This window comes from Carassius carassius, chromosome 6 (genome assembly GCF_963082965.1).
Source record: "Carassius carassius chromosome 6, fCarCar2.1, whole genome shotgun sequence".
NCBI classification, from domain to species: domain Eukaryota; kingdom Metazoa; phylum Chordata; class Actinopteri; order Cypriniformes; family Cyprinidae; genus Carassius; species Carassius carassius.
In genome coordinates this window covers 38,717,245-38,744,895 of record NC_081760.1, presented here as the reverse complement: position 1 = coordinate 38,744,895, position 27,651 = coordinate 38,717,245, and the positions used below count along the sequence as shown (strand labels likewise).

General features: G+C 37.8%; 2 protein-coding genes across 2 annotated transcripts; both read left to right on the top strand.

Moving 5' to 3' along the window:
* The first annotated feature begins 711 nt into the window (after positions 1-711).
* LOC132141743 (B-cell receptor CD22-like) lies at positions 712-13,511 on the top strand. Its single transcript, XM_059551405.1, has 6 exons — positions 712-979; positions 1,761-2,009; positions 7,804-7,885; positions 12,562-12,601; positions 12,705-12,970; positions 13,151-13,511. Exons 1-6 carry the CDS (start codon positions 712-714, stop codon positions 13,200-13,202), a joined length of 957 nt encoding a protein of 318 aa, XP_059407388.1. The 3' UTR covers positions 13,203-13,511.
* A 10,621-nt stretch (positions 13,512-24,132) lies between these two features.
* LOC132141742 (B-cell receptor CD22-like) lies at positions 24,133-27,567 on the top strand. Its single transcript, XM_059551404.1, has 5 exons — positions 24,133-24,229; positions 26,397-26,744; positions 26,843-27,091; positions 27,166-27,414; positions 27,488-27,567. Exons 1-5 carry the CDS (start codon positions 24,133-24,135, stop codon positions 27,565-27,567), a joined length of 1,023 nt encoding a protein of 340 aa, XP_059407387.1.
* Positions 27,568-27,651: the final 84 nt, after the last annotated feature.

The window sequence follows — 27,651 nt, the reverse complement described above, 5'->3', positions numbered from 1 at the left end:
ATTAATGTGCATCAAACATAAAATTCATTTTTACTTCTTTTACTGTAATGAAAATTATTGATAGATTTCATGAGATTGACCTTCACAGAAGCTAAAAAAAAAAGCACTGCACATTGATTCTGTTGTTGCTATGCTGATGTCAGGCGGATGGCTTCTCTTCTACTTTTGATCTTTCTGCTCATGATTCTGGGTAAGTCAGAGCTGTTTCAGCTTTTCAACATCATCCAGATCTATAGATCCAGGTAATTTGAATATGAGAAAAATATACGTTTATATAATTTCAGATGTTTTTAGTGAAAAAGATTGGGGTGTGAGTTACAGTCCTTCACACATCTGTGCACTAAAGAACTCATCAGTGATAATGAGCTGCACTTATACATACCCTACTGGATATAAGATTGAGAAAGTGTTCTGGACCAGAAACCCTAGAGAGGGTGAAGAGTCTCCAGATCTGTCTGAGGATCCTGAATACAGTCAGAGGCTTCAGTATCTGGGAGACAAACAGCAGAACTGCACCATCAGACTGAGTCATGTGACACAGAAGGACCAACACGTGTACTGTTTCAGATTCATCACTGATAAACCTGATGGAAAATGGACTGGTAAACCAGGAGTGACTCTCACTGTAACAGGTGACTTTCATGAGGCTGAGCTCTTCTTCTGTGCATTATGTTGAATAATAATCAGTGTATGACAGCAGCACTAGATATAATGTGTGTGTTGTGTTCAGATCTTCAGGTGGAGGCTCCTGAGAGAGTGACGGAGGGTCATAATGTCAGTCTGACATGTAAAAGCAGCTGCACTCTGACTGACAGAGCAACATTCATCTGGTACAGAAACTCACAGCCATTAACTGAGAGAAGAGACAGAAACAATCAACTCCTGCTGCAGTCAGTCAGAAGAGAGGATGCAGGCAGATACAGCTGTGCTCTACATGGACACACTTACATCTCTCCTGCTGCTCAGCTCAATGTCTCCTGTGAGTACAGACTCATTAGTTCTTCTTAAGAACCTGGAAACTGTGTTCGAATGAGATGATATAATGATTTAATATATCCTTTATAGATGCACCAAAAAATGTTTCAGTGTCCATCAGTCCATCTGGTGTAATAGTGGAGGGAGATTCAGTGACTCTGAACTGCAGCAGTGATTCAAACCCTCCTGCAGAAATCAGCTGGTTTAAAGGAGGAACATCTGTAGGATCTGGAAGAATCTACAGCATCTCAAAGATCAGCTCTGATCACAGTGAAGAATACAAGTGCAGATCCATCAATGAACATGGAGAGAAATACTCCGATGCTGTAAATTTAAACATAATGTGTGAGTTAATGATCATCTGCGCCTTGTTCAAAATTTCAAAATTCAAATTTCATCTAATATTTATTGTGATTATTCATTTTTGTCCTTTTAAGACCCTCCAAAGAACGTCTCAATGTCCATCAGTCCATCTGTAATAGTGGAGGGAGATTCAGTGACTCTGATCTGCAGCAGTGATTCAAACCCTCCTGCAGAAATCAGCTGGTTTAAAGGAGGAACATCTGTAGGATCTGGAAGAATCTACAGCATCTCAAAGATCAGCTCTGATCACAGTGAAGAATACAAGTGCAGATCTATCAATGAACATGGAGAGAAATACTCTGATGCTGTGACTTTAAACATAATGTGTGAGTTAATGATCATCTGCACCTTCTCCTTTTCAAAATTTCTAGATTCACATTTCTCTAATATTTATTGTGATTTTTGTATTAATCTTTTTTAAGACCCTCCTAAAAACGTCTCAGTGTCTATAAGTGGATCTGGTGTAATAGTGGAGGGAGATTCAGTGACTCTGATCTGCAGCAGTGATTCAAACCCTCCTGCTCTGAACTTCAGCTGGTTTAAGGAGACTCAAAGCTCATCTGTTGGATCTGGACAGAGTTTCAGTGCACTACAGAGTGGACGCTTCTACTGTGAGGCTCACAATCAACATGGATCTCAGAGATCAGACGCTGTTACTGTCACTGTACATGGTGTGTATCCTTATGAGTCATAATGTGATTAGTAGCATTTCTGCTACTTTTATTTTTGCTACTTTTACTTTTACTTTAAAATATATAAAATTAGTTTACTGTTATTTTATGACTGTAAATTTCTGTAATGTAATTCTGTAATTCCCTAAAGTAAGTCATGGTTGGAATTTTAGGTCCAAAGTAATTTAATGTTTTCATTCAATTCTGTTCTTATAGGTTTAACACATCAACAATAATAATAATAATAAAAAAAAACTTAACTAGCAAAATAGACTTTTATAGACACGGTATTAAAGGGATAGTTCACCCAAAAAGGAAAAATCTGTCATTAATCACTCACCCTCATGTCGTTCCAAACCCTTAAGACCTCTGTTCATCTTTGGTGGCGCTGGCACTGACCCCGATCCGGCGTGAGGACATTGAACCTCTGTGCCATCTCAATGCCGGCGCCGCCATGCGCTTGTGTCATGATACTGCCATGAATGCACATCTACAAGTGATGCAGTAGAGATGAAAATTTGGTATGAAGTTATTTTGTTTTCTTTGCGCAAAAAAAGTATTCTCGTAAAGTCGTAACATCACAGTTGATCCTCTGATATTAGGGGCGTAACGGTACGGTGCACGTGTGTACCGAATGACCGAATGCAATATTTTGTGTGTGGAACATATACATTTTCGTGTTTCCAAACAAACATATTAAATGGCAGAAGTCTCCGCCTTCAGCGCAAATCCCACCCTGCAGCTGATTCTATGGCTGGTGACACGCTGGATGCGTTGCGTGAGCTTGATGTTTCTGCTGCGTGTCAGTTGCGTGACGGCTGCTTCGCGTTTTCTGTGTCTTTACACACCAGAATCGTGCCTGGCGCGGCGCTGGCGCTCTGCTCCTTTTGTAGGTGACATAGAGGGAGACCGCTGACAGACCAGGATCTTGTCTTCCCGACAACAATATCTATACTTCATGTTGAGCATAAATATAAAGCCTACTGATAAAGGACACCATCAACAGTATTGACGGCAAAATAGACTATGTTTGACAGGTGCAATATGCCAGTGTGTCACCTGCCTAAGGTTTTCAAAAGGCATCACGCGAGTGTGAACATCACTACAACTAGGAAAAAAAATATTGTAATTCAAACGCAGCTCCCGTTGGCATTTAAACAGACCTTTGCTCTTAATTACGATCAGTCCAACGCAATAACGAAATCTGAGCAGGTCTAAAAACTGAAACTGTTGATGCTGCACTTTACACTTTGGAAAAGTTATATATGTTTTAAATATGAGCAGGCCTACAAGCTGGGATTGGTAATGCTGCACTGTAATCATAGTTATTTATTTATATTTTTCATTATATTTTATTATATGATATTGGTTTGAGACTGAGAGTATTTTATTTAGAGGAGAACTTTGCAGCAGTATTTTATTTCTTATTCTTTTTTTATTTTATATATATTTTATTAAAATTTTATTGTATTTACATAAATTGTGAACAAATTGTAAAAAAAAAAGTTTAGAGTAATAAACAACCTGCAGTTTAATGTGTGCATTTCTTTCCCTTACTGTACCGAAAATGAACCGAACCGTGACTTTAAAACCAAGGTACGTACCGAACCGTGATTTTTGCGTACTGTTACACCCCTATCTGATATCACATGGACTAGTTTGTCATTCATCTTGGTACTTTTCTGTGTCTTGATCATGTAAGGACCCTTGTTATGTAAGGGTGGGTCTGAAAGTCTGAAAGAGGTATTACGGTTTGAAACGACATGAAGGTGAGTAATTAGTGACATAATTATCATTTTTTAGATTAACTAAGCCTTTATTGAAGCTAAAAACAGCATTCTCACTGATTATTTAAGGTTCGTTTATTTTGATTTGGACATTATTGGGTGAGGTGATTATAATTGGGTTTCTTTATAACAAGTATGTCCATTTCCAGCACTAGGATGGATCAAAGAACCTTTCAAGAAAAGTTTGTTTACGTGGCGGTCATCTTTGCAACACCTCCGAGCAGCTGTTTTACGTATATCATTAGCCGCTTTTCCAGTGTCGGGCCAGTGCGAGCCAGGGCTATAAAGGGGCCAGGCGGGGCTAATAGCCTCGGGCCAGTAGCAGTGAGGACAAAATAGCACAGGGTTTCCACAGTCAAGTCTGAAGCTCCACTGCGCTTCACTAAAACACGCCCTTTACATGCCTCTCAGGAACAACGTCACGCAACCCCATCATTTCACCAACAAAGAGAAGTTATAAGAAAACTAAGAAATAAGTCACTGGAACATACATGATCAAAAAAAAAAAAAAAAAACATGATAACAGCGGCCTTTTGTTTGCATGCTTTGTTAAATATTTAAATTCAAAAGCATCCATATTTTTCTATAAATGATACATTGATCATAATTAATAAATTTATCAGGCTTGAAATTTATCACAGAAATAAATGTATTTCTGCTGAAGCATTATGGAAATAGCCTGCTTATTCAGTCGAGACTGTTTCTGTTCATTTGTAATTACATACGTCACATTTAGAATGAATGATAATTTCTCTATTTTTATAAAAGCTCCCGAACAAAAACAATTATATTTTAATGACATAGGGTACGTGGAGGTAAACTCTTGAGATGAGACTTATGACGGATAAAATATGATACTACACGATTGTGATAGGGAATAAGAAGCTGACTTCTGATTTCTTCAAGTAACGTTAATACCTAGCGTGCATAGTCTTTTGCATTGCTTATAAATATTCTGCCTTGTATGCTGATCATAATCCACATCGGATCAAGTTATTTCAAACACTCGCTGCTGACTGAAAGTGATTTTTGAGCTCAACTTATTTTTAAAAGTTTTTAATGCTGGTGCTATAGCAGTAAGCTATCTGTTATGATCCGCAGTGCTGACACTCTCCAGACGACTTTGTTCATAGCCACTCCTCTAGCCCCAGTTTTTATCGAACCAAAAAACCCTGGCTGTTGGCCCAGAGGAAGCCCCAGCTAGGCACGATCAAGTCCTGGAAGTGACAGTGGAAATGCTACTGGCCCTGGCAAGCACTAGGATGCACGCTTTTAGCCCAACAGTGGAAACGCGGCTATTGGCTCTTTCATTTAGTCGGCTGAACTTATTCGGACATATTTCACATTGCACTTTCTCCCATTTTATAAGTGAACCATCAAGTCTTTGAACCAATTCAGTCTGATTGTGAACATCATATGCGGTTGTTATCGCAATGAATTAATACTCAGCAAATAATAGTTGGCAAGAGAACACAACAGGTGAGCATTATTTTAGGGTAATGAGCCAATCAATGCACTGTTGAGGTTTTACTTTCTCTCACATGATCTCACGATTCACTTCACGTTTACCTCAATGAATGAACCTTCCATTGGTGTTGTTGTTGGCCAGTACACCCGGCTGCAGCCTGCAGATCGAGGTGGGTCTGGACCTACCTACTCTGGTTGGTTCGATCTTGTTTCATAGACATAGCTACATGATAGGAAATGTGTGCGTAGTTGGTGTAGGAGTATGTTGTTTAAAAAGCTAAAAACAGTGCAGTTTTACAAATCCTTCAGTATAATGCTCAGCTGTTCATTGTTTACTTGACTCACTATGTCTGATTTATTGAATCACGAGCTGCAGCAAGTTTAATCTTCTGGTCCAGTCGAATCATTGGGACATCCTAAAATGTTTAACATGAAAGTACGTGGCTCCATGCATTCAAATGGTGTTTTAAAAATACCAAACTAAGAAATCAAATGATTAATAAAGCATTCTATTCACAGACAAGCAGATATGAGCCCAGAATACCCACTGGGCAAAGTTACGTCCAGTGGACGTCTTTTTTATGTATTTGCTGAGATTGAAAAGACGTCCACTGAGGAGTCACAATGAAAGTTTTTATGGCGTCTTTTTTTGATGTCTTCTGTACGTCTGATTTAGACGTTCACAGAACCTCCTTACAAGGTTAAAACCTAGTTCAAAAGTGGTTAGTGGACATATTTTCAACATCATTTAAGGTTCATTTAGGCATAACTTATACTGTTTCTGGACCAAATCCACACTCTCAGGATTTAGAGTCGTGTTAATATCAATGTAATTTCCAGTGATTGTCCTAAAATCAAGAAAATAAAATAATCTTTATGAAATAATGAAATAACTGACAATTGAGCATGTGGTAAAATCAACTGCAAATAAAAGACATTAAATCTCTGAAGATCTCAGCAGAGGAGGATCAAACATCTCCACAAACAGCTTCATCAGCTTCACTCATTAGATTGACTTTATTTCTGTCAGACATCTAGAGAAGCTTTTATTGAGAATTAACAGAGAATTAAATGTTGATATTTGATTCATTTAAAGTCGCCATTGTGGTGATTAGTGTTTGGTTTAGTTGGGATCTTGGTCCAGATACTTACTAGTTTTTAACCTTGTAAGGAGGTTCTCTGAACGTCTAAATCAGATGTACAGAACACGTCAAAAAAGACGTCATAATAACTTTCATTCTGGCTCCTCAGTGGACATCTTTTCAACGTCAGCAAAGACATAAAAAGACGTCCACTGGACATAACTTTGCCCAATGGGTATAAACGCAACGCGTTTTACTATGCGTTAAGCATTTTCCTCCCATAACCTGCTTGTCTGTGAATAGAATGCTTTTTAAAAAATTATTTAGTTTTGTCTTTTTAAAACACGTTTTAATGCATTACGCCACGTTAAGCAATTTCCTTTTAGGCCAGTGGTTTTCTATGGGAGGAAAGCTCTTATAACGTGGCTTATTCAAAGGTGTGCATTCATTACATGGACTGAGTAGAACATAAAAAAGTGCCTAAAATGCGTGCGCATCACTGATCTCTAAATAGTACCATTATGATGTTATAATATATGAAACTTTTTGCTGAAATCTTAACAACTGCACTAAAATAAGAGCACGATGACCATGGAATTGTGTTCATTACTATAGCAACGGATTACAGGTATTGATGATTTCAGAATCATCACTGGCTGATAGAAATAAAAGTTTCTCGATTTCTTCACTTTAAAATAATGAGGAGCAGCATATTTTCCTGAAATAAAGGGGAGGGAAAAGTCTATACTTTGCAATATATTAAAGAAAATTAAAGTTTCATAAAAATGTAAATGGCACACAGCAGCATGACAGATAATTATATGTACCAATAATTTACTTCTCATGCTATATATATATTAAAACAATACTGATACATACTTTTCATTTCCTTTATCATAATCTGATGATATGAAGTAATGAAATTTTCAAAAATTATTAAATTCATAATTAATTATTCTATCTGAAGACCTGATCCTCCCACTGTGGATAATCAACCCAATTCTTTTATTAAATGTAGTGGGTTGTTCATCTGTTAACTAAAGATCAGGGGTAGGGAGGGTTACAGGCTTATGTTTTTCTTCTTCTGTGCATTATAATGAAGGCTTTGTAAAACTGCACAGCGTTTTTAGCATTTTAAACAACATACTGCATCTTACACCAACTAAGCACACATTTCCTATCATGTATGTCTATGAAAGACGATCGAACCAATCAGAGTAGGTATGGGGAGGCGCCACACGTGCAGCCCCTCCTCGATCTGCAGGCTGCAGCTGGGTCCTTCTCGTTGTAGGAAGATGCTACTCTACAGAATTGGATGCTATTTGATTTAGTAAGACCTGCAAAATTGTTGACTATGAAGGTAAACATTGTGCTGAAATGTAGACATCCTCCAGCTATAAACAGTTTTGTTTTGTGTATAATGATAAAAACATTGTCTTGTCACTCGTCTTGCTGTAGGAAGGACGTTTCTGTATGCAGTTGCTGGGGTCACTGGTGGACTAGGAGGTTTCATTTTCATTTTCATCATTGTGTGGCTCATGTAAGTTCATCCTGTCTGACAGAAAACACATTAGTATGCCTAGTGGTGGAAAGAGTACTAAGAAATTGTACGTAAGTAAAAGTATTGCTACAGCTACATAAGGAATAATTTACTTGAGTACAAGTAAAAGTAATGAAATATAATATGACTCAAGTAAGAGTAAAAAACTAGTTTGCTGAAAAACTACTCAAGTTACTGTGTTACAAAGTACTTTATTTACATTTTTCTATTTTTACCCAAAATGAGACAATGTGAGCATTATGGACCAGGGTTAACCCTAATCATAACACCCATGTTATGTATTTTTTTTTTTGTTTTTGGGGGGCACCTTATGGTTAGAGACTTGGACTAGTTACCCGAAGGTCTTGAGTCTCAGTGCCAGCAGGAGTTGTAGGTGGGAGGGAGTGAATGTACAGCCCCTTCTTCCTTCCTCAATACCCATGACTGAAGTGCCCTTGAGCAATTCACTGAACCCCCAGTTGCTCCCCGGGCGCTGGATCTATAGCTGCCCACTGCTGTGTGTGTGCACTTGGATGGGTTAAATGCAGAGCACCAATTCAGAGTATGGGTTATGCATACTTGGCAAATGTCATGACTTTCAATTAATGTCCGTTTCACAAGTTGAGACCCAGGAAATTCCTTATATGGACAGACACATCGGATATCACTACAGCTGAATAACATGCAGATAGAGATGTTTTGACTGATGAAACGTGGAAGACAATAAACACACAACTCCCAAAAAATGCTAATTGACATAGCTTGTATCACAGTATAGAATTTTATAAAAAAAGTGAGATAAGAAGTAACATGGCACCAAAGAACTTACTGTTTCAAACGTTACTGATGTTATTTAGTGATTTTGGAGCAAAACATGATATACGTCTTATAAATTTTCATAACTGATGCTATGTTAAGCAAATATACAACCTATCCCTGTTGCCAGGAGCAACTGTTTTATAACTAATTTTGAAAAGTAGACAATATGGTTGTTTTTAAGATTGGCAAAAGCAATGAAGGGTAAGTAAATGTTTAAAAGAAAAGAAAGGGTCTAAAACAATGTGAATAGAAAGGTGGCAGTAAAAAATGATGTGGGGTATTGGTAAGATTGGCCATCGTTTGAATTTTAATGATTCCAATTCTTGTCAATTCCTAATTTTCATTCCAATAAGATAAACAATAATACAAATAATAATAATAAATAAATGAATAAAAAATCTTAGATATCATCTTAGAGCTAAATATTTCATAGTTAGCTGAATACTATGAATGAAAACTGACAGACTAAAGAACCCTTACACAAGGAAGTGTTTACAACAGAGAAAAATCTTGACATGAATGGTTTAAAATCACATTGAAAGTGTAATTTGTAATAATAACAAAGTCGGACTCCAGGGACATCTTTGGTAAGACAAAAAATAGCATTTTATTTAACATGTTAACACATACCTAGGCTTGGGAATCCAAAATCTATTCCAATTCTGGAATTCAGGAATAATCTTGTTGTTATGAAATAACATTTTTAATTTCTCTTATTGATTCCTTTGTGCGCATTCTAATATGACTTTAATTCAAGCACAATAAGACCTGTGCACTGTTTTCTCTGTACTGCACACATAGGGGCATAGCTAAAACACATAAGGCAGAACAGTTTCTATATTGTTATAAATGTTATTTCAATTAGCACTGCATTATTCATGTACTATATTTATTACCTGAAATTTAACTGAAATTACCTTCTTTTTTTAGCTAAACCCATAGCTTGATGCCTTTGTCCATATTAGGGATTTCCTGCATGTCATAAGTTATTATATTACTTCTACTGGGCCATTTTGGACTTTCTGCAGTGTTGCCAAGTCTGCAGCTCTCCCGTGGAACTGGTCTACTTTATCACTGTTGCCGTGGGTTAAAGCAACACCCAGCCAAAAATATGTATTTTACCCCCTCCGGAATGCGATTGTTAGTTTTGAGTAGCAATTGTGCGAGATACCTCTAGCTGCAGAACCGCAGAACCCTTACATCACAGCAGTCTCAGGACAGCAGCGCCATGAAAATTCGCTCCATTGAATTTCCTGCACCTATTATAGACATCCAAATGACATACAAAAAAATTACCCAGTTCAAAGGTCAAATGTTGAATGTCAAGATGACGTCCAAGTTGGGTCATGGTTGGGCGTCCAAAAAGTGGACCTAGTTTGGACGTTGAATAGATGTTCAGAAATGGTCATGGACCGACAGACCTAATATAGTGGGTACCCTGTTGCAGATTTCAGTCTCCTGCTCTTCTGGCACTTGCACACAGTGAGGACATAAATATATGGCAATTAGTAATCTGGACAGAGAAAAACATAAGCAAGAAAAAGATGGCACCACCATTTTAGTATTAGATGACACTCAAACTGACAAATAAGGAAAAGCAAATATGAATATTTCATCAAACTGAATTAAGTTCCAATGATCTTTTTAAACAACAACTTACAGCTATAAAATCTAAGGGCACATAAAGGACCATGTACAGAGCAAACTGAAAAAACTATTTAATACAGAGGTCAAGGAAAGCACTTTTGTTCATCCATTCTAATGAACACAAAGTAATTACTTTATTCAACATAAAATGTTTACATGTTTAGGCTACAATGGCCTTACATAAACTATTCAACATAAAAGAAGATAATTTGAGAAAAAATTTTTTCATTCATGCAATGGAAGTCGTTGGTAACTAAATCTTTAAAATACCTTCTTTACGTTCCACGAAGTAAATCAGGTTTGTCATTTCAGGTATGTCATTCAGGTTTGAGTAAATGTAAAAAAATCTTTTTTTCTGGGGGGGGGGGGGGTTGAACAATACATTTAAAGTATTTTTTTTTTTTTAAGTGTTCCCTTTTTTATGAAATAATACTCTAAATAAGAAACTAAAACTGCCAGCAGGTGGCGGTAAATGTCCTTATGAGTCATTCATTCGATTGGTTCATTCTATTCGAAATGATTCATTCAGGAATTCAGTAAACGGCTCACTTTATGAATGGGCTTTTAAATCATTGGTTCAGCCTATTCTTTCAAAATGGGGATTCATTCAAAAACCTAAACATGTATTTGTAGCCTTGTTTTATGAAAGCCTTATGAATCTCACCTTGTTTCTGATCAGCTACCTTATCTATCATCTGATTTAATCATTATGAAAAATAAATGCTGACTTGACATCAATGTAGATTAAAACTTTGAAATTATCCAAAACACTATGTGGCAGTATGCCTAGTAAGATAACTTTTGCTCCGCCCACTTCTGGCTTGACGCTGCTGGCTGAGACTGCTGTGGCGTAAGGGTTCTGCGAGTCTGCAGCCGGGGATTATTTAATTTGGCGGGATTTGTTGTGAAACCTGGCAACCCTGGCCCCCAATTTTTGGATATGAATAAATTGTCTGGTCTTACATAGACTAGTCTCACATAGTCAGACCTTCAGACTGATGGCAGGAGGTCTGGAATTCATGGCAGCTTTCTTTGGCCAAGGACCATCCATGTGGCCGTTTGACCGAAATGTCAAACAACCAATCACAGTTTGTTTTGTTCTGTGCCATGTTTTGGGGCATGGAAATGCCGCCACAATAACAGCTTTTGAAATATTCTATGCCGTGAACTTTAAATATTTCACACACTTTTGAAACTCCAATGTTTAGATGATACTGATAAGCACTCGCGTCACACTTATAAACACTATGGCTTTCTTCTTTAGTGAGGGGGTTTGGCATTACAATATCTTTGTTTTCGGACAGAACGTTAAAGAACCAATCACACACTTCTCCCAGAAATCCTGTATAATTCAACTAATCGATGATGACTTCAACACTCCTAAAGTGTTTCAACTGTTGTGTCCCGTATGCAGCAGATGTTTAGCCGTTAAGCCATCAGATGTAACGGTCCATGTGTGTGACGTCTGACTACTTTGACAGAATAATCATGGTTGATCTATCAGCCAGATGCACATAAAAATGCATGCACTCTTATTTCAATGTTGTTATGTTAAGGTTATTTTAATTTTGTACATTGAGTTTAACTGCCCTTTTTAAGAGGGTGACTTTTACCATTCATCCGAACTGTGTGCATGTATTTTAGACACTTACATTGTTCTTGCTTCAACAATGCAATAACTGCGTCCTTCTATCAACTGAGTGTAATATCGACGGTATGACCCATTTCAGGAGCTGAAAAAAATACAATTTAAAATCAGAGCATAGCTCACATTCACTAAAATACTGAAACTCTTATGATGCTGTTTCAAAACAGCAACTCAGGTGATTGACAGTCAAAGCATAGTGTGGTTTGAACGGCCCGCCCCCGTAGCTGAGCTGACATTTTTTATTGGTTTTACACCCGAGTCAGACCTGTGTGTTTTTGGATAAAGTGCAGGGCTCCACTTCAGCAGTTTGAGTTCTCTTTCTCCATCTGCGCTTCTTTTTATTTTGCACTTTGTACTTTTGGTGAAATATAAATGTAGCGAAGCTGAATTATTTAGTTTTATTTTACTCAAGTAAAAGTGCCACAAATTTAATTATACTCAAGAAAGTAGAAAACGTACTCAAGTACTGTAACAAAAGTGTTTGTATTTAGTTACTTTCCATCTTTAAGTACATCAAACATTTTTATTTCCTAACTACATTTAAAATATTTTTTTCTTGCAGGAAGAAAAAACACAGACCTGATCACATCACACAAAAGCAGGTAAATCAAATGAGCATTAAGCTAATGCAAACACCAATTGTTTGACTCTATTTATTGTTCTTTTTGCCACAAATAAAATGTAACAGTCATTTTCTCATTTTAGGATGATCTTTATGTCAACATATCAGCTCATGATGGACCTCTGTCTGAATCTGATCCTGCAAATCAAAACGATGTCCTCTATTCTTTAATTACTCTCAGCAATATCAGCAGCAATCAAACTGAAGAAAAAGTTTCTGATTCCGAAGATACAGAAGAAATCCAGTATGTAACTGTCCTGTATCATAGAAACAAAGGGATGAACCAACTGGAAGAGAATGAAAGCCAGTATGACAACATTAGAAAATACCAGTCTAATGCTGCCATGAGGTGAGAAACTCAATCATTACATGTTCATAACATATTTAGATTTAATCATAGCACTTCTGAGGACACTTGAGTGGTTTTCATGTAGCACTTTCATTGGTTGAGGTTGTGTTTGCATGCAGGTAGGACTGATCTGTAAAGGTCACTGATGCTATGCTGTCTCTGAATATATTAATTTCACAGATCTGGTCAGAAGGTGGAGGATCAGTCAGTGATTTACAGCACAGTCAAATGATCAACAGATCAGTTTGGTGAAATTTTTGTTCCTGGGAAAACTGATTTCCATGTTGACATCGCCCTCATATGTAGTGGAACTGTGGTACTGCTATTCTGATGCTGGAATTGAATTTCCTCTTTTTAGCTTTGCTTAAGAGCTGGATTATGGCATGTTGTTGCAAAGAGCATTTTCTCTCACCAGTCCTTTGATCCAAATGTTACTGAAATCCTAAATTCTTCATCCAGTTTGTATGAAATTAAGAGACCCTTCTGATAAAATGTTGGTAAATGCAGATTAGATTTTGGCAATATAATGACTGAATATGTTATTTTACCCTACAGCCTTGTTGTCTTAGTCTTTAGGTCTTTGGTTTCCATTTTCCACCAATTTGAATCTTCAGGGAGCGCTTCAAAGGGGTCACATGATGTTGCCAAAAAGAACATTATTTTATGCATTTGGTGTAATGAAATGTGTCTTTGTGGTTTATGGTACAAAAAAAACATTAAGTTCAACACACTGTACATTATTGTTTCTCCTCTATGCCCCACCTTTCTGATACGCATCGTTTTTTTTTACAAAACACATCGTTCTGAAAAGCTAGGTGTGCTCTGATTGGCCAGCTATCCAGTGTGTCGGGATTGGCCGAATGCCTCAAGCGTGTGATGAAAATGTTACGCCCCTTAACATACTTTGATGCATGTCCCTGCACGACCAGACAAAACCAATAAAACCCATTACAAATTAGGCATTTGTTGCATCCAGTGGGGACATAATTACTGATTATAATGACTTACAGGTGCTGGTCATATAATTAGAATATCATCAAAAAGTTGATTTATTTCACTTATTTAATTCAAAAAGTGAAACTTGTATATTATATTTATTCATTACACACAGACTGATATATTTCAAATGTTTATTTCTTTTAGTTTTGATGTTTATAACTGACAACTAAGGAAAATACCAAACTCAGTATCTCAGAAAATTTGAATATTGTGAAAAGATTCAATATTGAAGACACCTGGTGACACACTCTAATCAGCTAATTAAAGCAAAACACCTGCAAAGGCCTTTAAATGGTCTCTCAGTCTAGTTCTGTAGGCTATATTATCATGGGGAAGACTGCTGACTTGACAGTTGTCCAAAAGATGAACATTGACACCTTGCACAAGGAGGGCAAGACACAAAAGGTCATTGCAAAAGAAGCTGGCTGTCCACAGAGCTCTGTGTCCAAGCACATTAATAGAGAGGCGAAGGGAAGGAAAAGATGTGGTAGAAAAAAAGGTTACAAGCAATAGGTATAACCACACCCTGGAGAGGATTGTGAAACAAAACCCATTCAAAAATGTGGGGGAGATTCACAAAAAGTGGACTGCAGCTGGAGTCAGTGCTTCAAGAACCACTAAGCACAGACGTATGCAAGACATGGGTTTCAGCCGTCGCATTCCTTGTGTCAAGCCACTCTTGAACAACAGACAGCCTCAGAAGAGTCTCGCTTCAAAAAGGACTGGACTGCTGCTGAGTGGTCCAAAGTTCTGTGCTCTGATGAAAGTCAATTTAGCATTTCCTTTGGATATCAGGGTCCCAGAGTCTGGAGGAAGAGAGGAGAGGCACACAATCCACGTTGCTTGAGGTCCAGTGTAAAGTTTCCACAGTCAGTGATGGTTTGTGGTGCCATGTCATCTGCTGGTGTTGGTCCACTGTGTTTTCTGAGGTCCAAGGTCTACACAGCCGTATACCAGGAAGTTTTAGAGCACTTCATGCTTGCTGCTGTTGACCAACTTTATTGAGACGCAGATTTCATTTTCCAACAGGACTTGGCACCTGCACACAGTGCCAAAGCTACCAGTAGCTGGTAGAAAATCTATGGGGTATTGTGAAGAGGAAGATGCGAAATGCCAGACCCAAGAATGCAGAAGAGCTGAAGGCCACTATCAGAGCAACCTGGGCTCTCATAACACCTGAGCAGTACCACAGACTGATCGACTCCATGCCACACCACATTGCTGCAGTAATTAAGGCAAAAGGAGTCCCAACTAAGTATTGAGTGCTGTACATGCTCATACTTTTCATTTTCATACTTTGTTGGCCAAGATTTCTAAAAATCCTTTCTTTGTATTGGTCTTAAGTAGTGGTGCTCCGATCATCATCGGCCGACGTTAATGTGCATCTCGTCAGCAAAGACGGTGCTCTAATCAGCGGTAAATTCCCTCAGGTGCGTGATTTCACATAGAGCAGCTGTTACTACACAGAGCCATTGTTAACTGAGAAGATGCGCAAATAAACGCTGAAAATGAACGTGGATTTGCGCATCTTCTCAGTTAACAACGGCTCTGTGTAGTAACAGCTGCTCTATGTAAAAGCACGCACCTGAGGGAATCGGATTGGAGCACCCCTAGTCTTAAGTTATATTCTAATTTTCCGAGATACTGAATTTGGGATTTTCCTTAGTTGTTCACTTCAATTCAATTAAATTCAAATTTATTTGTATAACGTTTTTTACAATACAAATCGTTACAAAGCAACTTTACAGAAAATGATGTTTCTGCAATATTTAGTAATAGCTTATAAGTGGTGAGTATCAGTTTGTGCACATATGACAGGATTTGTAGAAAAATGTATACAAGTCGTAGTCAGCCAGATGATGAACATTATTAATATTATTAATAATTAATAATTATTATATGATACAGTCACACTTTGTTAGTTCTGTTGTTGATTCAGGGTTAGCATCATCTGGGGTCCTCTGAGGGTCAGCATCATCTCTTCTCAGGTGTTCTGGATCCAGACTGGAGCTTGTGTAAATCCTAGTTACCAAGGGATGTAAATCCTGTAGCAAAACATAGAAACAAATAGAGACATCATTAGCATAGCTGCTGTTCCAACAAAGTAAAATTAATTAGTTTAACCCAAGCTAAAGAATAAGAATGTGCATTTGATCAGATACAACTATACTCACAATTTAAGATACACTATTCAAATGCTTGGTGAAAGAGATGCGTTTTTAATCTAGATTTAAACAGAGAGAGTGTGTCTGAACCCCGAACATTATCAGGAAGGCTATTCCAGAGTTTTGGAGCAAAATGTGAAAAAGCTCTACCTCCTTTAGTGGACTTTGCTATCCTAGGAACTACCAAAAGTCCAGCCTTTTGAGACCTTAGGGAGCGTAATGGATTGTAGCATGGTAGAAGGCTGGTTAGGTACGCAGGAGCTAAACCATTTAGGGCCTTATAGGTAAGTAATGATAATTTGTAACTGATATTGGACTTAATAGGTAGCCAGTGCAGAGACTGTAAAATTGGGGTAATATGATCATATTTTCTTGACCTGGTAAGGACTCTAGCCGCTGCATTTTGGACTATCTGTAGCTTGTTTATTGAAGAAGCAGGACAACCACCTAGAAGTGCATTACAATAGTCCAATCTAGAGGTCATGAATGCATGAACTAGCTTTTCTGCATCAGAAACAGAAAACATGTTTCGTAGCTTGGCAATGTTTCTAAGATGGAAGAATGCAGTTTTTGTAACATGGGAAATATGATTTTCAAAAGACAAGTTGCTGTCTAATACAACACCCAGATTTTTGACTGTAGAAGAAGTAACGGTACATCCGTCTAGTTGCAGATTGTAATCTACAAGATTCTGTGTAGTGTTTTTTGGTCCAATAATTAATATCTCTGTCTTATCTGAATTTAATTGGAGAAAATGATTGGTCATCCAATCTTTTACATTTTTAACACACTCTGTTAGCATAGATAATTTAGAGGTTTCATCTGGTCTCGTTGAGATATATAGCTGAGTATCATCAGCATAACAGTGGAAGCTAATTCCGTATTTTCTAATAATATTACCAAGGGGCAATATGTATATTGAAAATAGTAGGGGACCTAGGACGGATCCTTGTGGCACTCCATATTTTACTGGTGATAAATGAGATGACTCCCCATTTAAGTAAACAAAATGGTAGCGATCAGACAGGTAGGATCTAAACCATCTTAGAGCCTGCCCTTGAATACCTGTATAGTTTTGTAATCGATCTATGAGTATGTCATGATCTATGGTGTCAAACGCAGCACTAAGATCAAGTAAAACTAGAAATGAGATGCAGCCTTGATCTGACGCAAGAAGCAGGTCATTTGTAATTTTAACATGTGCAGTTTCTGTGCTATGGTGGGGCCTGAAACCTGACTGAAATTCTTCATACAGATCAGTTGTCAGTTATAATCATCAAAATTAAAAGAAATAAACATTTGAAATATTTCAGTCTGTGTGTAATGAATGAATATAATATACTAAGTATATACTATATATAATATATATAAGTTTCCCTTTTTGAATGGAATTAGTAAAATAAATCAACTTTTTGATGATATTCTAATTATATGACCAGCACCTGTATACTGTCTTTTTACAAGTTGCGTTGCATTGCATATTGCACTGCATAAATATAAAACCATGCCTGCATTTTTGTTCGGAGAAACTACAAACAACAAGCGCTACTCTATACTGCTCAAAGCTCATGTTTGAATCATCTTTGGCAAATTATTTAAATATGTAAATATACATACAGACTGTGAGTCAGAAGCACCAGACTGGCCTTGCAAAGAATGAATTGCCCCACTTTATAGAAACAGACACCAGCAATATAGCCTACTCTCCCAGGAAATAGTCATTGTCCTGCACACATATGAATTTTTGGATTGAACTGTTCTAGAACAGAGCTGAAATACAACTTAACCACTGATTTCTAGTTGTGTCCTGTTTAGGAAGCCCAAACAAAATAGTTTCAATTTCACAACGAAATACCCAGCATCTCTACGACATTACACCGGTGGCAAAAGAGAGAATAAAAGTTACACCTTATTTCTATTTGTGAACATTTGGGCTGTTTTATGCAAATCTTCCCACACAGTGATGTAGACATGTGGGGGCGTGTTAGAATGAGACATTTTAACACAACCAAGACCAAGAGGTTTTAAAACTCTAAAGAGAAAGGAAAATTTTCAATTGTATCATATGACCCCTTAAAAAAAATAATAATAAAAAATATAATAATTATATATATATATATATATATATATATATATATATATATATATATATATATATATATATATATATATATAATGAAATTTGGCATGTTTCTTCAAGAGAGACTCCTGACAAAAACTTGTCAAGAGAAATTATTTGTCAAAGACAAATAGTAGAAATTATAAAATTTTCAACCAAAGCCTAAAGTGACCTGCATTTTGAGCACAATATTCAAATTTATCTTGGGATACATGTCGCAATGCATGCGAATATATTTTCCTAATTTACCTGACTGAGTGAATAAGGATGTCTTTCATATCACACGGATCCTTGTATTAGTATTTTTGTTTGAAACAGCACCTTATAGTGGCTGTCCAAATCATGATCGAACACCCAAATCTCTTTTAGCTTCTATTAGAAAGTCTAGAAATGTCTCATTTACAGAGAACAATGCAGATGACTTGAAGTTTTATTCAAACTCTTAAAGTCCATTTCCATCATTCAGATATATAAATAAGATTGGTGTTGGTTGGTACTTTACCTTTAGTGTGAGTGACTAGAAGTCTAACTATAGCTTCTGCTCGTTACGTCGAGGAACTGAAACCTCTGCTTGACCTTGTCCTTTCTACTAATGTTTAATGTTGCAACATCTCAATTGATTTGAATTAAATCAGAAATGTTATTTCTGATCTAAATAAGGTTACACCAACAAAAACAAATTTAAGGGTAACATCCACATGATAAAGGGTTAGTTCACCCAAAAAGGAAAATTATGCCATTAATAACTCACCGTCATGTCGTTCCAAACCTGTAAGACCTCCGTTTATCTTTGGAACACAGTTTAAGATATTTTAGATTTAGTCCGAGAGCTCTCAGTCCCTCCATTGAAACTGTGTGTACGGTATACTGTCCATGTCCAGAAAGGTAATAAAAACATATTCAAAGTAGTCCATGTGACATCAGAGGGTCAGTTAAAATTGGTTGAAGTATCAAAGATAAATTTTGGTCCAAAAATAGCAAAAACTACGACTTTATTCAGCATTGTCTTCTCTTCCGGTCTGTTGTGAGAGAGTTCACTGCATTGTAGTGATATCCGATTCGAGAACGAATCATTCGATGTAACTGGATCTTCTTGAACCAGTTCACAAAATCGAACTGAATCGTTTGAAATGGTTCGCGTCTCCAATACGCATTACTCCACAAATTACTTAAGCTGTTAACTTGTTTAATGTGGCTGACACTCCCTCTGAGTTCAAACAAACCAATATCCCGGAGTAATTCATTTACTCAAACAGTACACTGACTGAACTGCTGTGAAGAGAGAACTGAAGATGAACACTGAGCCGAGTCAGATAACGAATGAAAGATTGACTCATTCTCGAGTCAAGAACTGGTTATATTGATTTTCGGATCACCAGTAGTGATGGGAAGTTCGGTTCTTTTCCGCGAACTGGTTCTTTCAGACAGTTCGATTCAATAAACTGGTTGAAAAAAACGGTTCACTGGTTCTTTTGCGCTTTTGCACTGGACATAATGATATCATAGGCGATGATAGCCCTTTATTCAAGCCATCGGTTTACCCGTGCTCATAACATTAGCACAGAATCAGTTCAGAATCAATCACCAAAAGAACCAGTTCGGTTCAGATGCGCTGTGTGTCAGTCAGCTTCACACTGAATCATGCATGCGAAGTATCATTAGCTTCTTGGTTCTCGAATCAGACGTGTCCGACAGAAATGGTCGGTTCAGTGTACTGGTGATCCGAAAACCAATGCAACTGGTTCTTGCATCTATACCGTACATACATTTTCAATGGAGGGACTGAGAGCTCTCGGACTAAATCTAAAATATCTTAAACTGTGTTCCGAAGATGAACGGAAGATTAAATAAATCTTAAATATATACAATAAAAAATAATAAAAAGCAATAAAAGCCACAAGCCATAAAACTTTCCCGATTCTGCTGATCGGATGTGTGAATGTGTAATAAGAGACATCTACGCAGTCCCTGTTATGTTTTGCATATTAATAGATTGACAAAGAATATAATAGAAAAAATGTAGCAGTGGTGAATGGTGACTATATTAAGCAGTAAGTGAGCTAAGATCTCCTCCACCCCTCACTGGTTTAGGACACTCCCAAAGAGGACTTACAGCCCTGCTGAAAAAAAAAAAAAAACAATTACAGCCTGAGCTGTTCAAGTTGAGCTTTATTGTCATTCCGCTACACGTGTGGACATACAGTGGAACGAAATGTCATGCCTCAATATTATATAGAATATAATTCTATAGAAATATAATTTTTTATGTAGCATTTTACATTACTAGAGGTAAAAAAAAATGTAACTAAGACAGGAAATGAGGAGGAAATGATGCAGCTCTGGTTATAAATGAGGCTGGTAAACCTTCCTTATGTCTCATGTATAATTTCCTTTCAGCTGATGAGGTGTCCTGCGCTAAGGTATGAACTATTTTTTTTTTATCAAATTGATTATTAATGTTACTAGACTGAAAAAAAAATGGTGTAGGGTTTCCTTTCAAACTATTTTCACTGATAATTTGCTAGTATATTTCCAGTGGCGGAGCCAGGATGTTTTTCATAGAGGTGGCAGGGAGGGGCCAGCGACCAGTCTGGGGTGGAACAGAAATCTTCAATATTTCAATATAAAGATGTGTTTGACTATAAAGTAATAGATTATTTAAGTGCCTAAAATACAGCTGAGTACAATTAATTTCTACTTAATTGTAATTGAGATATTTGTGAAGTATTATATCAAGTAATACTGAGTGAATATGACCATTTTTGTGTTATTACACACCTCCAGGTATTTAAATAAAGGGGCTCACTATAGCTTTATTGCTCAGTTAGCTTGGTTCTGGTTCTCAAAACCCATAAAAGCTTGTGTCTACTACACTGCTTACTCATGGATGACACATGCAGATAGTGATAAGAATGTGAAAAAGGCCAGAAGTCAACAGAACATAAATACCAGAATGTAAAATGAGTCATTTATACATTTAATTTTCACTTGTACTTTTCAAATGAATGGAGGAAACAATGTGCATATTTTCTAATATAATTGCACTGTGGTCACATTTACTTTTTTATGTTTCCTACATTAAATTACAAATACATAAATAAAAAAGACATATCAGCTATCGCCTTATTTTTGGATCTGGAATTGCAGAATATATTTTACTACATGTCTTTGAGAGATGTTCTGAAATGCAACGCATACATACGTGCATGCAGTTTGCAGCAATAATCACCTTTTTGGTAATTTCATGACTTAAAGGGATACTACCCAAAATGAAAATGTTGTCATTAATCACTTATCCTCATGTCAGCAACCTATGGAGAGACACAGAGGAGACTGTTGAAAAAGGAATTGTTGAATAAAGTCGTTATTTTAGTTTTCCTCACTAACAAAAAATGTTACCATTGCTTCATATAACCCAGATTGCACATCTGATGGCAGGTAAAGTATTACGATGATGACTTTCATACCTTTTCTGGACCTTGACTGTTATTTACTTGATGTGTAGAATTTGTGTAGTATTTACTAGAAGTGTATGGGACAGTGTCATTTTGGTTTTCATCCAAAATATATTACATTGTGTTCTGAAGGCAAACAGCTTTTTCAGGTTTGGAACGACATGGGAGTAAGTGAATAATGACACGGTTTTCATTTTGGGGTGAAGTTACCCTTTAACTGACGACAGAACTACGTTGTATGCTCATAGTTTCTTGTGTGCTTATTTATGATGACGCAATCAGAGAGTGCGCCACATATTTGCGTACTGTTGAAGAGTGTGTGCTGTGAGCACAGTAAGATGGTGGACAGGACAGCAAAGTTTGTTTTACTGACATACAGCCTAACAACATCTCATCACACCACAGTTCACTGTTGTTCTTCTGAAGTTCAGTTGGCTGCTGAACTTTGTCCGCGCTCATTTGACACAGGCCTGGCACTGAGGCGAAGTGCACGTCTGAAAAGTTTCCTGTTTGATGTGGATGCTAAGAAATACTTTGGTTCTGCATCTTAATACATGCATTTCTCATTAAGAAAAAGGGGACAAAACCTTCAGTTTTGAGCAGGATGGCCAAGGTAGGTCAGTGGTGGCCACCCCCTGGCTCCGCCCCTGTATATTTAAAAAATAATTACAAAGAACATGAAAATTTGAGTTAGAAAGAATGAAAAGTATTTTTCTTGTAAAATATCCACCTCACAGTTTCATCTCAGTCATGCTGGAATGTTGTAATTGCTGTGTTGTAGTTGTTGCTATGGTGATGTCAGTCAGAATGGCTCCTCTTCTTCCTGTGATCTTTCTCCTCATGATTCACAGTGAGTTTTGAAACACTTGTATGTGCTTTTATTTTCGTCAGTCTATAATAGTACAGCATGCTGTTTATGTCTCAAGAGTGTTTAACGTGTTAATTTAGTTCCATTGACTATTTAAAAAACGGAATGACAAAAGACATGTTCCTACTACCAGCATAAAGTCCCACATGAAGTGTGTCTTTGTTATGTCTATCCAGTGATTTCCTTATTACAGTTTTTTTCGATTGCTAAACGACAGTGAGCACAACTGGAGTCACATGTGCAAAACTCTAACTACAGTCTGCACAGCAGCAGTTCATGTGGACCAAACTCTAGTTCGTTTTTCATTGCTTGAACACAGTTTTCAAAACTCTACACACTTATTCCATGACTTTAACCACAACCTGCACAACACTGTGGATTTACAGCACTTTGTTCAAATGCTAACACACTGCTGTCAAAACTGTGAACCACACATTCAAAACAAAATAGATTTCAGCCTTCTGCCTTTCAAACACTGCTGATTGCAATTTCAGGATTAGCCCTGAAAATTATTTGTTCGAATTACAGTATGTAGTTTTAGTTTTACCTTTTTTCTCATTACAGTTTTTTACGATTGCTATGACAGATTTTTCAATACTTTTAACAATTTTCCAAAACTCTTAACACAGTTAGCACTACATCCGCCTGTGTAAGCTATACTATTAACACATTTCTTGTTGCTTTAACACAAAATGCATACAATTAACACAAATTTAAAATGCTTGAACTTCTTTTACACACAAGCTCAAACAAGACCAAAACAATGGATATTTACTGCCAAATTTACCAATGATTTAACACTGTATGTCAGAACAGATAACACCATGTTCTAAACCTAACCTTACAGGCTAAAGTCAAGGTAAACAGCTGTTCATATTGTGAATTGAAACACAAATATATTTCCTGTATTTTATTCCATTGCTAATGAGAAACAGCTTATTGAAGTTATGCAAATATATAAATCACAGCTGATTCCCATCTAGGAGGCACACTCAGGTGTTGAGGTTCTTTCAATCACATGATCATATGTTCTAAAAGAGGACTCTTTGGGCTGATCTTGTGTGGAAAAGAAACAATATAGAGCAACACAAAGAAAGAAAGAAAGAAAGAAAGAAAGAAAGAAAGAAAGAAAGAAAGAAAGAAAGAAAGAATGCCTGCAAGAGGGAGAGGAAGACGAGTACCAGGACAAGGAAGAGGAGTGGGGCAAGGACAAGGGCAAGGGAGAGGAGTGGGGCAAGGACAAGGACAAGGACCAGGGAGAGGAGTGGGGCAAGGACAAGGGAGAGGAGTGGGGCAAGGACAAGGCCAAGGACAAGGGAGAGGAGTGGGGCGAGGACAAGGACAAGGACCAGGGAGAGGAGTGGGGCAAGGACAAGGGAGAGGAGTGGGGCAAGGACAAGGCCAAGGACAAGGGAGAGGAGTGGGGCGAGGACAAGGACGAGACAGAGGAGTGGGGCGAGGGAGAGGAGTTAGAATGCGTGGTGGCACTCAAAGAAGGACCAGAGCTAGGGTAACTGATCAAATAAGAGCAACTATCATTGACCATGTCATAAACCATGGGCTATCATATAGAGAGGCTGGTGAACGAGTACAACCAAATCTCAGCCGGGACACAATGGCATCCATTGTCCGTATTTTCAGAGAAACCAACAGGTAGGATATTGCTTCTCCTACAGCAAAGTGTACTGTAAATACTGTAATATTACCATTTACAGTATTAGAGTGACTGTATGCCTCCGGTCTCTAATATGTAACTGTATTTTGTTCCTCTAAGGATTCAACGTCTACCTCCCTCAGGGGGCAGAGGAAAGCTCCTGAATGAAGAACAGGAACTTGCTATTGTCAACATGGTGATTGCTGACAATGAAATAAAACTGAAGGACATTCAGTCCAGAGTTGTAGAGGACAACCTTGTCTTTGGGAACATTGCAGCAATCAGCATAACATCCATTTCTCGGACTCTAGCTAAACACAGAGTCCTAATGAAACAACTATACAAAGTTCCTTTTGAAAGGAACAGTGAGCGCATCAAAGAACTCCGTCACCAATACGTCCAGGTAAGGTTATGCAATACAGTCATTACTGTACTATACACAGTGTGTTTTGCAGTAAACTACTCTATAAACCTGGAGTACATTAGGACATACAGTAGATATACAGTACAGCACAGCATGTACATACACTGTGTCTAATTACTTTCAGAGAGTCATGGAGTTGGAGGCCAATCAAGTCCCACATGAAATTATCTATGTTGACGAGGCTGGCTTCAACTTGGCGAAAAGGCGTCGCCGTGGGAGAAACATAATTGGCAAAAGGGCCACAGTTACCGTGCCGGGCCAGAGAGGAGCCAACATCATCATGTGTGCCGCAATCTCCAACAATGGTGCACTCCTGCATAAATGTGAGATTGGCCCCTACAACACCGACCGCCTTCTCCTATTTTTAGAAGACCTGCACGAAAGATTGGTGCCAGAGGTAGAAAGGGGACAGGTGGGAGACCACTTGCCAATATATGTGATCACATGGGACAATGTGGCATTCCACCATTCCCGTGCAGTCACAGCATGGTTTGACGCCCATCCTAGGATGGTGTCCCTTTTCCTTGCTCCTTACTCCCCTTTCCTCAACCCCATTGAGGAGTTTTTCTCATCCTGGAGATGGAAGGTTTTTGACCATCGCCCACATGACCAAATGTCCCTCCTGGATGCAATGGATGCTGCATGCCAAGACATCACAGCTGAACACTGCCAGGGGTGGATAAGGCATGCAAAAAGATTCTTCCCACGATGCCTTGCCAGAGAAGATATCAGGTGTGATGTGGATGAGAACATGTGGCCAAATGCAGAAGACCGGGCAGATTAGAAGTTTACTTTGTTTTTTTTAATTATTATTCCGGTGCTTTTTCTGTTTGTATATCTTGCAGTAATGTCCTTTTGCAAATAAAGTCTTTACTGCACCAATTCTGTCTCTGTCTTTTTTTTAGAACTGTAACTGTACATTCTATAAAGCTACTCTGAGATGGTCATTCATTTTTTGTGACAAAATGCATGCATTTACTAAACCCAACAAAACAAAAATGTAGAGAGGCTTCAAAAGAAACTACAGTGCAAAACACAATCTCTGATCAATACAATATACTGTACTGTCCATTGTATAAGGGCAGACCTGTCACATAAAATAATGCAGTTTCTGTAATTTCAGCTGATGATAGTGTTTTTTTTGTCATTGTGTTATGATTGACTAAATGTTCCTGTTGGAAGAGAACATGTGTTAGTGTTTTGAATAATTATTTGATTTTGAAACATGTTTGCAGTGTTTTGGTAGACATAGTGTATTGTGTTAGTGTATTATTGTATTTTGAAAATTAGATTTGGAGTTTAGTTTACAATGTGTGATTTTGAGCATGAAATTAACCGTTTTGCCAATTGTGTGTTTTAGGTGTGTTGGTGTGTTAAGAGTTTAGGAAATTTGTTAAATGTGTATTGGTGTTTGATGCTAGTGTTTCTCCTCTCGGTGTGTTCTGAGTGACAGTGTGTGTTATCTCAGTGAGGGTTGTGTGTAGTGTTTGGATGCTCTGAGCCTGTTTTGAGCCATGTGTTAAGAGTTGTGTTGCTTGGAATGAGTTTTGCAGGTGATGTGAACTGTTTAGCTCAGGTGACGGTTGGTAGTGCAGACTGTAGTTAGAGTTTTGCACATGTAGCTCCAGTTGTGAATAGAAAAAAACTGTAATGTAATGCCAAAATTATCTTAATGTTGTTTTACTTAACAAATATTGATATTAATTGTAGTATTTGTTTAAATAAAACAAAACTCATTTCAGATGTTTTCAGTGAAAAAGGTTGGGGTGTGAGTTACAATCCTTCACACATCTGTGCACTAAAGAACTCATCAGTGATAATGAACTGCACTTATACATACCCTACTGGATATAAGATTGAGAAAGTGTTCTGGACCAAAAACCCTGTAAAGTGTAAAGAGTCTCCAGATCTGTCTGAGGATCCTGAATACAGTCAGAGGCTTCAGTATCTGGGAGACAAACAGCAGAACTGCACCATCAGACTGAGTCATGTGACACAGAAGGACCAACACATGTATTGTTTCAGATTCATCACTAATGACACAAAAGGAAAATGGACTGGTGATCCAGGAGTGACTCTCACTGTCACAGGTGACTTTCATGAGGCTGAGCTCTTCTTCTGTGCATTATGTTGAATAATAATCAGTGTATGACAGCAGCACTAGATATAATGTGTGTGTTGTGTTCAGATCTTCAGGTGGAGGCTCCTGAGAGAGTGACAGAGGGTCATAATGTCAGTCTGACATGTAAAAGCAGCTGCACTCTGACTGACAGAGCAACATTCATCTGGTACAGAAACTCACAGCCATTAACTGAGAGAAGAGACAGAAACAATCAACTCCTGCTGCAGTCAGTCAGAAGAGAGGATGCAGGCAGATACAGCTGTGCTCTACATGGACACACTTACATCTCTCCTGCTGCTCAGCTCAATGTCTCCTGTGAGTACAGACTCATTAGTACTTAAAAAAAAGGTTTTATATTTGTAACTATACTTTTTTTGTGTCTGTTTTAGATCCTCCCAGGAATGTGTCAGTGTCTATAAGTGGATCTGGTGTAATAGTGGAGGGAGATTCAGTGACTCTGATCTGCAGCAGTGATTCAAACCCTCCTGCTCTGAACTTCAGCTGGTTTAAGGAGAATCAAAGCTCAGCTGTTGGATCTGGACAGAGTTTCAGTGCACTACAGAGTGGACGCTTCTACTGTGAGGCTCACAATCAACATGGATCTCAGAGATCAGACGCTGTTACTGTCACTGTTAAAGGTAGAACAGCTCATATATTACTCTTTCTGAAGTGAATCTGTCCAGATATTTTACTCTGTTGTCTTTGTTACAGGACGTCTGGTGATTTTGTACATATCTGCTGGAGTGGTTTGTGGAGCTGCAGTTATAATAACAATATTGCTGATTTGGTAAGATTTGTGTGTGTGTGTGTGTGTGTGTGTGTGATACTGATCACATGTCTAAACTAACATCAAATTGTTCATCAAATCATCATCA

Coding starts and splice junctions, on each gene's coding strand:
- LOC132141743 (XM_059551405.1), top strand. CDS start 712: ATGTGTGTGTTGTGTTCAGATCTTCAGGTGGAGGCTCCTGAGAGAGTG. Junction 2,010..7,803: donor TGTTACTGTCACTGTACATG/GTGTGTATCCTT, acceptor GTCTTGCTGTAG/GAAGGACGTTTCTGTATGCA. Junction 12,602..12,704: donor ATCACATCACACAAAAGCAG/GTAAATCAAATG, acceptor TTCTCATTTTAG/GATGATCTTTATGTCAACAT.
- LOC132141742 (XM_059551404.1), top strand. CDS start 24,133: ATGGGCTATCATATAGAGAGGCTGGTGAACGAGTACAACCAAATCTCA. Junction 27,092..27,165: donor TGCTCAGCTCAATGTCTCCT/GTGAGTACAGAC, acceptor TGTCTGTTTTAG/ATCCTCCCAGGAATGTGTCA. Junction 27,415..27,487: donor TGTTACTGTCACTGTTAAAG/GTAGAACAGCTC, acceptor TCTTTGTTACAG/GACGTCTGGTGATTTTGTAC.